The sequence below is a fragment of the Rhipicephalus sanguineus genome, chromosome 4, assembly GCF_013339695.2.
Source record: "Rhipicephalus sanguineus isolate Rsan-2018 chromosome 4, BIME_Rsan_1.4, whole genome shotgun sequence".
Classification (NCBI taxonomy): Eukaryota; Metazoa; Arthropoda; class Arachnida; order Ixodida; family Ixodidae; genus Rhipicephalus; species Rhipicephalus sanguineus.
Genome location: NC_051179.1, coordinates 14,604,293 through 14,617,416, shown reverse-complemented (window position 1 = coordinate 14,617,416; position 13,124 = coordinate 14,604,293). Strand labels below are relative to the sequence as shown.

The following is a 13,124-nucleotide window of genomic DNA, read 5'->3' as shown; positions in this document are numbered from 1 at the left end:
TTGTTGGGCCGCGATGAATACGGGACCAGCCCAGTCGAGAGCAGAAGTGGAACTGTTTATTCTCCAGATCAAGGTTACAGACGCGTAACATAGGTGGCGCTAGTTGCTGTCCTTTAGTTGAAGGCGGTGCATAGATGGCGGCACTAGAGAATGAGCAATTGCGCGCATATGTAACAATGAGAAGGATGCACGTGTAGTGAAAAAAGAGAAAGAAAAAAGGAAGAAGTAAAATGTACCACTTCTTGGAGATTCGATCCCGCTACCCATTGTAGTTAGGGGAAACGTGGCCTGTAGTTGGTTGGGTGGCCTTGCTATGGCCGCCTTGACAACTGACACTTTCCACAAAGGCTTTTAAATGATTACTACGTGAATGTCACCTCATTGTAAACTCTGTGGACTACGGAGAAAAATGGAGAAGCGAAAGACCTCGTCCGGCCTCAAAATTTTCACGATCTCGGGGTTTTGATTTCAAACAGTAGGAACCTTTTGGCACTCGGCGTCACGCTCCTTGCGCGCGTTTTCGCGAAGTGATTTCGGGTAGCTCCGAACGTGCTTCGGCAAGCGTCAACGCATGCGTTGAATGGAAACGTATTAAAAAAAAATGCAGCTGAGGAGGAAACAAGTACAGACAATTTGCTGTTTGTGTTTCGATACAAGCCTAAATTTAGAAAAAAGTAATGAAAAATAAAAACAAAAGTTGTGAATGATTACGACGGGACGGCTAATATTTACTTGCTATTTGTAATACAAACAAAAAAAGTTACATTCTGCACAAGCGCATCTCGGAACTCAGATGGTATAGGATAAGGCATTTCTTTCGCAAATTCCGCAGAACGTAATTGTCAAATTGTGTCACGAAATTGTGTCATGTCACAGAGATGGCACCGTCGCATCAGCTTCACTTCATCCTCCTCGTCTTCCTACAGTACGCCTGCCATACCATATGGCTTTCTTCCTCTTCATCCAGTTGGCTACAACAACGCGTAATATATATATATATGATGATAATGTGTTTATATATATATATATATATATATATATATATATATATATATATATATATATATATATATATATATATATATATATATATATAAACACATTATTATTAGTATTAAACGGGCTATTCCTACGGACTGTATTGACATCTATAATCCATATAAACAGAAAAACAAGCACGGAACAATATGCTCAGTCACCGTCACGCGCATGAGTCGACATGCGCCTGTGCGGACGCTCCCATATATATGGTCAGCCTAACAGGTGCTTCTGAGGGCAGTGAAAATGTACAGATCCTGTAGAGCTTCGCTGTCTGAATGAAGTAATTCTAACTGCAACTGCATACATTTCTTTTTTCTGTAACACGTACAAGCATACGGTGACACATATGGTTCCTTAGCAGAGAGTTGAGTACGCACCGCTTTTAATTCGTTCCGAGTCCATAGAAGAGGGATCAGCGTGGAAGTTCCACTGACCTTGCGGCGCCTGGGTCGCATGGTGCGGCGGCGCGTAGGACTGAGGCTCGGTGGACTGCAGGAGATATTGATTGGCAGCGGCTGTGGCGGCCGGGTACACGGGCATGCCGAGCGACGGGAAGCCGTTCATCGGCTGGTTGCCCATCTGTTTGCGCCAGCGCGCACGCCGATTGCTGAACCAGACCTGTGTGCAAACAAACACTGCACTGTTAATCGAGGGGGATCTCCTGCCGACCAGCATGCTGCAGACGGTTCACAAGGCGGCCAGACTGCTAAAAGTTGCATGCAGTACGGTTCCGAAAGGTCGCCTCCCTCGGTGCCAAGCAAGTTTGACCCCGTCGGTATAAAAGGGAGCGGAGGCCAGGGATCGGCAGGACTGGGGCGTTTGCTACAGGTCTTGTACAAAATAACTGCCGTGACCGAATCGCATGTAGAGCTTCCAGAAGAAGGCTATATGTGTGGCATTAAACAATATGCGTATTTGCAGGCAATAATATAAATCACACATGCTTACGCGTTCAAGATTATCAGTGCGTATTATATATATATAGGTGTGTGTGTGTGTGTGTGTGTTGTGTGTGTGTGTGTGTGTGTGTGGTGTGTGTGGTGTGTGTGGTGTGTGTGTGTGTGTGCTGTGTGTGTGTGTGTGTGTGTGTGTGTGTGTGTGTGTGTGTGTGTGTGTGTGTGTGTGTGTGTGTGTGTGTGTGTGTGTGTGTGTGTGTGTGTGTGTGTGTGTGTGTGTGTGTGTGTGTGTGTGTGTGTGTGTGTGTGTGGTGTGTGTGTGTGTGTGTGTGTGTGTGTGTGTGTGTGTGTGTGTGTGTGTGTGTGTGTGTGTGTGTGTGTGTGTGTGTGTGTGTGTGTGTGTGTGTGTGTGTGTGTGTGTGTGTGTGTGTGTGTGTGTGTGTGTGTGTGTGTGTGTGTGTGTGTGTGTGTGTGTGTGGTGTGTGTGTGTGTGTGTGTGTGTGTGTGTGTGTGTGTGTGTGTGTGTGTGTGTGTGTGTGTGTGTGTGTGTGTGTGTGTGTGTGTGTGTGTGTGTGTGTGTGTGTGTGTGTGTGTGTGTGTGTGTGTGTGTGTGTGTGTGTGTGTGTGTGTGTGTGTGTGTGGGTGCTTGCGCGCTTCGCAAGCACCCACAGTAAGCAGGAAAACACTGATGCTTAATAGATAGGAAGTCGGAAACTGTCTAATCGGACGTTTTGCAAACCTATCTACAACTTTCCCATGAAAATTCTCTTGCCCAGCTTTGTTCATTAAGAAATGAAACCTCCTTAAGAAACCTCCTTGATTCGACATGGGGTCTGGCCAGATAAGTGTGGTCGAGTGTCATTTTATGCTCTGTATCCCATGGGGAAAAAAAAATCGCGGGAGGGGGGGGGGGGGGCACGGGTCTGGTGTGCCTCCCCCTGGCTACGCCACTGACTGCACGCATCTAGGTAATTCAATGATGAAGACAAGAAAAGTTACTCCTCGCTCTTCTAACGTCCCGTTCATTCGAGTATTTTTCGTCGTTGCTGATTATTAAAAAAATTCTTCGAAAAATATTCGAAATATATGCACTATTCGATTCGATTCGGGTACCGTATCGAATAGAACACTATCCGATTCGTTATTCAAAATTTTCGAATATTTGCACACCCCTACAATTTTGGTGTACATCCCATTAACGAAACGGCCCGGGGAGCACAAAGTCGTAGGCGGCTAGATAGATAGAGATACAGATAGATACGCTCAAAGTCGCAGAAGTTCGCTAAGAAATGTTTCGCATTTAAAATAGTGCGACTTGCTCCATCCAATAGTCAGCAACAAGCATTCGGTCACGCCGTGATAAAGTGCGCGTCGGCATACACATGTAGTACGTAATACGGTGCGGAGCACACCAACGATGCTCAGGCAACGATCATGATTAGAGGCGTCATTTATAATTAGCATCCATAATTAGAGGCTGCATTTTGCTCTAAGCATTGAGCGAACCTTGCACAACCACACTTCAAATTTTGATCACAGCAACAGCGGATTTCTTTTGCGTACCTCAGTATCATCTCAATGCACAGCTAGTCCAGCTTGACTCCCCAGCCCCCTCTTATGCAAATCTTCTGCGGTGCTCCTGAGGCACTTGTGCTGATCCAGATGGGTGTATAAAATCAACAACTACGCTACTTCCATAATATCCGGCCAACTACATGTAGACTGCTCGCTGCTCTGTGACTTCGCAGTGAACTAATAGGTTAGGATCACGGTCGCATGCACACGATACAACGCAAATAACAGCGCAAAAAACGATACGAGGCACACAGAAAGGAGAGACATTGTATGAGCGCGAACAGCGCTTGTTCTTGTCTCTCCCTTCTGAGGGCCTCGTCTCGTTTTCCGCGCTGTTATTCGCGATGGATACATACCAACTATAGACCAGCTAACGACACTGCTGTACACGATACAGTTGCTGGTCACGAGCTATACAGCGCTATCGCAACAGCTATAGATGCCGTATCCAGGCGTCTGTATATATTGCTGTTATCATACCGCAATCCACTACCACGTTAGCAGGTTCTGTTAAACAGACGTCAAAGACTCCTCTGACTGCGCCACCACCTCCTTGGCCACCGAAAGTTGAACGAGCGAGCATCCCGGCCTGTCTGCGCGTGCAGTCAGAGCTGCCGCCCGCAGCGTGTGGATGTACCTGGACCCTTGCCTCGGTGAGGTGCGTCCGCAGCGCGAGCTCCTCGCGCGTATAGATGTCCGGGTACTGGGTTCGCTCGAACGCCTTCTCCAGTTCGTCCAGCTGCGTCGCCGAGAAGGTGGTGCGCGATCGGCGCTGCTTCCGCTTCAGCGTCAGCCCCGGCTCGGCTGTCGGGTCGCCCCCGCACTCGCCGTCAGAGTACGAATCCATGCTGCACTCGCCGCCGGACAGTCGGGAGCCTGCGTCGAGAAGACAGTTCGCGTCGGTGGCAATTGGCTGCAATCGTTTTGTATTACGAGGGCGATGCATGTGTGTAAAACATGAAGGACGGGAAAAATTCATTGACTATTATAACCCAGGGTTGCTAGTCAGTATAGTACTAAAGGAAAACAAAATACTGGAGAACTCGGAATTATATGTGCGTAAGCAATGTGGCCGCATCCGTCGCAGCACTTACGCAGAATTCTCGCTTAGGCGGTGCAATGAGTACAGTACGTACGAGTATATCATTAAATGTGGTAATTTTGGTCATTTTTTTTTTCATGTGTGAGAGGTCTAATGGGATATGCATATGCTAAGCTCGCGAAGCGCTGGCTTGCACAAGGGAAGTTCTTCAGGAAACCATTAACGATGCGGAAAACGCGCCAGGGTTTTGAGAGTACTTGGCCGCCCATGTAGCCGCCCGTTCGTGTCCTCTTCTTCTGTGTGACTGGACTAGATAGATCGCTGTAAAATTTCTGCGTTTTCGTGCGCAGCAGCACGATGATAGAATTATGAGCCACGCCCATGAGCGTCGGCAGGATTTTGTCTTGAGGGGTTCAAACCCCTGTTGCATCGCGGTGGGGGAGGGCTGGTGTGGCTCGGGAGGAACAAGTGCCCCTTTTGCACCCCCCTGCCGAAGCCCGTGGTCACGCCTTAGTTGGGCACTCCGGATTAATTTTGACAACCTGCTGAACTTTGAAGTGCAATCTGAGGACACTATTCCGTTTTTAATATGCATCCCCTGCGGCTGGAAATCGAATCCGCGACCTCGGATGCCAATAAACGTAGGGACGGTAAAAACTACGAGAGCAAACATGCATGCAGCCGGTTGGATACACACAGGGGCCCCAAACATGACACGCACCACGTACTCCCAATAATTGAACAAGCGATATCACAGTCAAATTTGGTCAGTTGCTCAGTCAATGTGCTGATCCCACAGGACTCACGGAGCTCTGCCACGTAATGCTTTCTCTCCTCGCTTGACAGCAAAAAAAACGCGAGGTAATATTCTAAGCGAGCTGTAGCATTTGCTGTCGTCACGTTAGACGGATCCTTGGGTTATTCATGCGTATGTATCTTAGTTCACATTTAGAACTTAAATGACGCTAACTAACTACTCAGTGGCGGAAGGACTAAGTGAGGAAGCCATTTGGAATGGTTGCCTGTGCAGTTTAAATTTTTTGGGTTAAGTTGGCGACATGCGTGTGACCACGAACGTGATGAGACCCGATTACTGTATTAACTTGGGTATATAGCCATCGAAATCACGTGGCAGAGATACAAGAACGTGCACAAAACTGTCAGCCACACTCATCCCTATACAGCAAGCGCTTTTCGCTAGGAGAGGGCGATCGAGGGATCCAGCTGTTCTAGCGGGCGAATCTTTCTTTACTACGGTGGTCATTTAATTACGCGCACGCGGCGGGAAGAGGAACGAGTTAAGAAGAAAAGAAAATGCTGGCGGCGGCGGTCGAGTGTCCTTCCTGAAGCTGCTGCAGCCGCCGCCCCGAGCGCGCGCGTCGCGATTAATGGCGGCCCCCGCGGCGGGGGCGTCACGAGTTGACCCCGCCGGCGGCCCTTGTAGCTCGCCCTCACCCCTCCCCCTTCTTGCCATAGCCCACAACTGCGCGTAGACGTCGCCTAGTGCGTGATACAAACGCGGGGATACACCCTACTCCGCGCGCGTTTCCGTCGCGCCGCTTCCCTGTGGATGCCGAGAGCGGCTTCTTTCGCGAACGCTGCCGGGAGGATGGACGAGTTGATATCCGTTCCATTCTAGAACATCCGTGCCACGAACCAACACGACAGAGCACACGAACAAAGAGTGGCCGAGAAAGTGTAGGATTTGGCGCATGCGATCGTGCGATTCGCAAACTTGTGGCGGCAACTTACAAATGTGCATGGTAACGGGCAGAGTACTTCGCACACTGGCCAACTTTCTCGTCGCATAAGATCGTGTCGCAGGGGTCTCTTCCATCACTGGTGATTTGATTCATTTCTGTTTCTGATGTGTATTATTTGTTATCTGTTATGCAGCAATCGCGCTTCGAAAGTTAGCGCTTCCTCCTCTTTTTCTTTCTTTACATTGCAAGGGCTTGCAGACAGGGGGAAGTCAGGTCAAAGGCTGCACTGAGGCAGCTTGAAGTGCCCTTAGCCCATCGTTACATGGCGCGTTACATGGCATGCGTTGCGCGATCGTCGCCTTTTATAAAACATGCCTTCGTAAAAAAAGAAAAGATACAGAAAGTTAATCACAATGTGCAAGCGAGTTCCCAATAAAACGACAAACAAATACAGCACTAGGAAGTGAAATTACAAACCATTATACACTAGGTATACACTTCACAACACACACACATGTAAACACCGCTGAAAGAGAAATTGCGACCCGCCGTGGTAGCTGCTAAGCTCAAGGACGCGGGTTCGATTCCCAGTCAAGACGACCACGTTGCGATGAGGACGAAATGAAAACAAGAAAAAAAAAACGACGTGCATTTCGATGCATTTCAAAATGTTAACAGCGCATAGAACGATTAGGAAGGGAGGAGACAACAGAGGTAAAGAGCGCTGCATTCCGTTGTTCAGTTCCAGCAAGTTTTCGGTAGCATATTTATGAATGCGGCCACGTCATGTAGACGTATCCAATTTAAGTTACTGAAAGCGTAGGCTGCGCAGTAATCGTGAAATCAAGGGAACTTGGACGAAAAACAACTGGCCGCCGCTCGAGACTGAACCCGCAACCTGAGCATTACGCGAGCGATGCTCTACCAAGTGAGTTACAGTTGGGGTTGTTTCCCCATCCACTTCCTTGGCTATAAGTGTGCGCGTGGGAGTGTTAGCCAGCGCCACTCGTAAACGTAGCGGCGAGTTCGGAACACTTTCTTTCTTTCTTTTTGCTAGATGACGTTACGTAGCAAGTGATCTTTACGAGCTGGAAGTTGACCACCTCCCTACTGAAACTCTTACAGTATTACTCATGTATGTTATAATTATAATCTCATATGCACATTTGTACTGTGAACGTCGTATGATGCCAATGTAAGGGTCTTCAGGGGCCCAGTCAAACTGCCTAGAGCAGCTTTTAGCCCTGATGACCAGCCAGAATTTTCTGGTGAAATAAACTTTAAACTTTGAACTTTATATGATAACTACTACACCTCAATTAAATACTACAAAACAACGCCCCTCATGCTTTCCTTGGCTTCACATGGTTATGCATGCCTGACAAAAAGCGAATCCTTCTTTTGTTGACGGTTCAGTAGAACGATAACTGAGCTACAGCTTACATCAAGAGCATGTAGCTTAGAAGATCACCTTCGGTAATCGCGCTTCTTATGCTGCGGAAAAGATTAGAAACATGCACGCGCCGTTCACCACGTGGATACGACGTCAGCGGACGTACAAGTGGCCTCTATCGGAGCGTTCATTCTGGCTAGTGCTCTTTCACGCTCTCTCTTAAATGTTCATGCGAGGATTGCCTTTCATTAATGAAAAGAGGTTTGTGTAAACGTTGAAAAGGAACGTGCTAGGGTCGACTTTTGGTTAAGTGTCGCTAATAAAAAATTATGTGGTTTTACGCGCCATTACCGGGATGTATGTTTATATGGCGTGCCCGGAATACATTAATTTTGCTTGCCGTGCACGCGGATTTGCTAAGCACACAGATGTTTCTATTTCGCCGCCGCCATCGAAATGTGGCCTCCATGGTGGGGAATCGAACACGCGACCTGGAGCTTAGCTTAGCAACGTCTTAAAGGGACACTAAAGTGAAGCAGGGAATTGGATTATATTGATAAATTGTACTATAAGGGCTTTAATATCTTTAATTTCACCGTCGTGCGTTTATTAATAGAGGAGAAAATCAAGATCTAATTTTCATTTTAAATTTCGCGCCGAAATCGCCGCACGTGACGTAACGGATTGCGAAGAATGTTTTTCGTATTGTGGGGCATTGGCTCAACGAAATTCCCTGAAACTTGGTATGTTTAGTCTATGGCCCCATCAGAGGACAATGTATTTCATTCGTACTGTTTAGGAACTATGTGGGGCCGGATGGGATAAAAGTCAATGACGTCACGACGTTTGGTGCGGGAATTCCAAGGTGGCGTCGCCACCTGCATTTTCTTTTTGCGTGCTTTCTCGCTTACGACGAGTCTTCTCGCGGCAAGCGTGGTGGTTTCGGAATTGTGAATGGGTGATCTACTAATGCGAGAGAAATGTATTTTTCTCTGTGGTGTCCCTTTAAGAGATGCACGCAAGGGGTGGCACCAGCGCTTTCATTGTGGAGCAGCGAGGGTGTCAACCCACCGGCTGTCATATCTTTGGCGGCCAGTATGCCGTCGATGGAGTGCTTGTGCTGCAGTCCCTTAGTGTCATCGTCCTCATCACGGGGACCCCGCAGCAGCCTGCTGATTGACGACACCGAGGGGGCACTGGCGCGCTCGCACACACCTTCCTTGATGAGTCGGTCACGGATCTCCCACGAGAAGGAGCCCGGGTTCTCGCGCTTGTACTCTTCGATGCGCTTCTCCACCTCGGGCGTCGCCACCCGGGGCTTGCTGCCGCCGATCACGCCCGGCCGGATGCTGCCGGTCTCCTGCGAAAGGCGAGAGCGCTTTTCAGGCATTACACAGAGGAGGCCGGCTACGTGAACTTGGAAAATCGAAGAACCGAGCCTTGAAAGACACGTATACGCAAGACGTTTAGACGACCACACACGCTGGGACTAGCAACATTTTAATGAAATAACAGGCTGGGTTCGTCGATTTTCCAAGCTATGTACCAACAGGCCTAACACCACATATACGTGATACTCCATATACATATGGTGATAACATCACATATACGTGATATAACACTACATATACGTGATAACACCACATATACGTGACTCGTATACGTGAACATAGAGAGCAGCTACGTGTGTATGTGCACGTGGTACAAAGGAATTAAATTTCGTGTTGATGCGACTATTGGAAACATCAACCTTGAATGATGCTCACCACGAGACAGCTCAGGCGGAGCAACCAGAAGCGTGGAAGGACTGTATACGGCTTAGTATACCCTCCTTTGGTGTCTGCCGTCCTGTGTGTTTAGATCGCACTACATTGCACATGATAAGCTTCGGGCATATTGATAAAAAACATCCGGTTTTGCTGCAGCGAACTACAGCAAAAATTGCGCGGCGGTGAAGAAGTATTGCTTACAAGGAAGCAGCCGCAGGTCTGTAGATGTTTCTGTGAGCGTTTCAACCAGCGAACTGAGCTTGCCGCTGAGGGGCATATCACACTTTCCTTCATTGTTGAGGAAAATTCAATTGTCGACACGCCGTATAGTCAACAACAGTCGCTAAAGAGAGAGGTACAACGCGAGCTTTGGGTTCCTTTCTCGCTCGGTTTCTGACGGTCGTGCTTACACCGAGGCGGGGTTCTGACACCCCTCAACCGTCGTCCTCACCTGGCGTTAAACACCATTGACTCTGTGTCACCCGACCGCAGGGTAGACATCCTAATCGCCGGCGCCGCATAAAAGCCGCAAAGCCACCGCAAGCGCTACTCGCGCCGAACCATTGACGCCATTGTGCCTCGATCGAAACGCATTCAGAACCCATGCGTCGGCCCGCAGCGTCCGTTCCCTGAGAACTCAGCCGCCGTGCAGTTGTGTGCATTACTGCGAGAGCTTTCCCGTCCCGTGCCGGTGTCCTCGATGAACTAAGTAAGCGCGGACGAAGCCTCGGCCGTTCTCGTTCCGAGGGAGATTTCATCGAGACTGCTAGGCGGTATAGGCGTGTTGAGGGCGTGTGTAGTGCAAGTAGAGCCTAGGCAAACATGGATACTCAGTTGCGAGAACTCGAGAGGCAGACCACCATTGTGGCGCGTCGGTGCGTGACCTGCGGAGTCATCGGGAGTCATCGAGCTCCCTCCTCCTTCATCGCCTTCCGCTTGCGCGCGCACCCCGCTACCGCGCGTGTGTTCTACGGAGGCGCGCAAGCCTATACGGCAGCAGCCAGCACGAAGCAAAACGGCGGACTGGAACTGATGAGCTCCCATGCGGCCGCGCTAACATGGCCATTTGGTCGGCCGCTGGACGCAGCGAAGACAAGGGAGGCAAGCGTGAAAAAGAGGGGGCAGCGTTCCATCTACCATGTAATATTGAGGAAGCGAACCGCCTCCCGCGGACTCTCGCGCCACGTTCTCGCAACCTCTCCGGGCTGCTCTTTCTTGGCCAGTATGCTGTGCGTCGCTGCTTCTTGTTTTGTCGTTGTGTTCTATCACTCAACCGTCAGCCAGGTTTCGTGTAACCACAACAAATTAGAGCGAATTGTTTTACCTGTTTGTTCCCTCTGTCTGGTCGCTTCAAGAAGAGAAATAAACGTATTTGCGAAAATGTTTTAAACAGCGCCAAGAACGTGATCAAAAATGCGTTCACTGGCAAAATGTTTTCAAAAATGATTGGCAAGTGGCCATGTGAGACATGGAAATAAGAAAAGGCATCGAAACGTCGATTCAGTTATTGAAATAAATTGGCTTATAACATGTCTATGCATAACGGTTTGGCGGAAATTGCTGTGCACGCACGACAGCTTCGCAATGCTCCTCGAAGGTAACGCAACAAATGTTATCCGATACACTATTTTCAGATGTGGTAACAAAGAACGCTTAACACTAACAACGGCGAGGAAAAACATGGCCGCGGCTCACAGGAGAGCACTGTTGAACATGTTGTTCGGCGGGTCATCTAAGTCTCACGCAATGTGGAAGTGAGCTCGGCGTCCCAACGCAGCCATTTCCTACGAGCTGACTGAAGTGGCGCTTCCTGAAGATGAAGTCAGCGTCGGTTTAGTCGACCATACCTTATCACCCTGCTGTACACTTTCGCCCTACTGTACAAATCTTCGCCCTATGGGAGGGCGAAGATTTGGTCTATTTAGAGCAATTATGTCATGCTGGTACAATGAAAATATTAGAAACGCTCAGCGCTTTTTACCCAACAGAATACAGAGACAGTTGTCCTTGGTGGGACGAGAAACCCGCAGTATACCGCGCAACACGGGGATGCCAGATTATAACGGCAATATACCCGTCGTGCAGTGGGAGGCTGCGCTGTCTAGCCGGGAAGTGGACGACCAGATCTGGCCGGTTGAACGCGCCAGACGGGCATCCGCGGGAGTCTTGGACTGAGGACCCATCCACAGGCGCTCTGCAGACCAGCTCGAGAGCGCAATAAATTTTATTCTCTCTCTCTTCTAAAGTCAGCACCAATTACAAAGTTGGAGGAAAGCGCTGCGCCTTCGTAGTCACGTGGTTGCCGTGTCCCTTGTCCCTCGAGCGCGCTAAGTACCAATGCTCGCTTGTGCGGCAGTTATTTGGATGTCGCGCACGTGACCGGTGGTGCAGATAACGCTGTCAATTCTTTTCCCAAGGAAACGTGGCTCGTACGCAGCGGCAGCTTGTCGAAGGAGGCACTGCAGCTAACTGCACTGGTCGGAAACACAATGCGGTCGCCCGATTCCGAGGGATCAGCCGGCGCGGTCTCTGTGGCTGTTGTGAGCCGAAATCGGATTATCCCGCTGGGGGCCTGACTTTTTCCGGCCGGCCGCGGAGATTATACGAGGCTTGACACACGGGCATGCGGTCCATAGACGGCATGACCAGGGAGGGAGCGTACCTGGTAGCGGTTCAGGATCTTGGAGACGCATCCGTGCGACACCCTGAGCTGTCGGGAGATGACGCAGGGCCGGATGCCGGCGGCCGCCATCTCGACGATCTTGAGCCGAATATGGTTGGGCAGCGGCCGGCCGTTGATGAACACGCCGCCCAGCTGGTTAACGCGACCCTGGCCTGCAAAATCGGGCGAAGAGAAAGAATGACCGTTCGTTCTTGGATATACAAGAGACACGAAATGTTGAGATGATTCACGGTCACTGACCAAGTCGGATGTATATTGGCGAAACAGGAAAGTTTTCTCGACGCATCAAAGAGCACCAACGTGACGTGACTAAAAACAATCACATGACAAACGCCATCGCTGAGCATGCGCATGCACATGATCATACCATTGACTGGGATAACGCCGCCATCGTCGCCAAGGAAAAGAACGTGTCGTCACGCCGGCTTCTGGAATCACTAATCATTCAGTCGACGCCAGCTACAATGAACAGGACACCAGGAACTATGCCTGCCGTGTACGCATGCTCGTTGCGTCAAGTTCTGCCTACATAATCGACAACGACTTCGAGTCCTGCTCAGTGAACAAGGAACCCGTATGCGGTTCCGAAACGTCAGATCATCTAATCCGACTTGGTCAGTGACCGTGAATCATCTCATCCAATGCCTGACCAGACGAACTTTTGTCGAACTCTTGACTACACGAAATGTTACTGATCGAATACCTTATACTATCAACATAATAGAAAGAACTCGCTCGAAACGTGAAACCAAGAAATAAACGAAATCTGTTTTGTGCTCTTTGTGTGACGCTTGCAACCAGCCGATGCATTATTTCACGCAAAAGTCTTTAGGTTATACTATAAACTTCAAGCCACAGCTCTCAACTGCAGAAATATTCAGCACTTTATTTCTGCACTCGCTGCTCTAATATTTTCATTGCTTACTGAAAGCATATTTATGTCACGGACCATCTCATTGGAGAACATCAACCCAGCCCACACAATCATTGTAAAAGAGGGGCAGAGAATGGAACTGAATGAA

The 13,124-nt window shown here is 49.2% G+C and overlaps 1 protein-coding gene across 4 annotated transcripts in view; it reads right to left on the bottom strand.

Moving 5' to 3' along the window:
- Positions 1-13,124, bottom strand: part of LOC119389446 (protein gooseberry) — an 81,763-nt gene that overhangs the window by 13,194 nt on the left and 55,445 nt on the right. For 2 of the 4 annotated variants that reach the window (XM_037656705.2, XM_037656706.2), the window contains exons 2-5: positions 12,082-12,254; positions 8,722-9,010; positions 4,150-4,388; positions 1,419-1,659 (exon numbers count right to left, since the gene is read on the bottom strand). In XM_037656705.2, the coding sequence (XP_037512633.1) occupies positions 1,419-1,659; positions 4,150-4,388; positions 8,722-9,010; positions 12,082-12,254 (942 nt within the window). The remainder of the gene's footprint in view (positions 1-1,418; positions 1,660-4,149; positions 4,389-8,721; positions 9,011-12,081; positions 12,255-13,124) is intronic. The other 2 variants (XM_037656709.2, XM_037656710.2) reach the window with 2 other exon arrangements.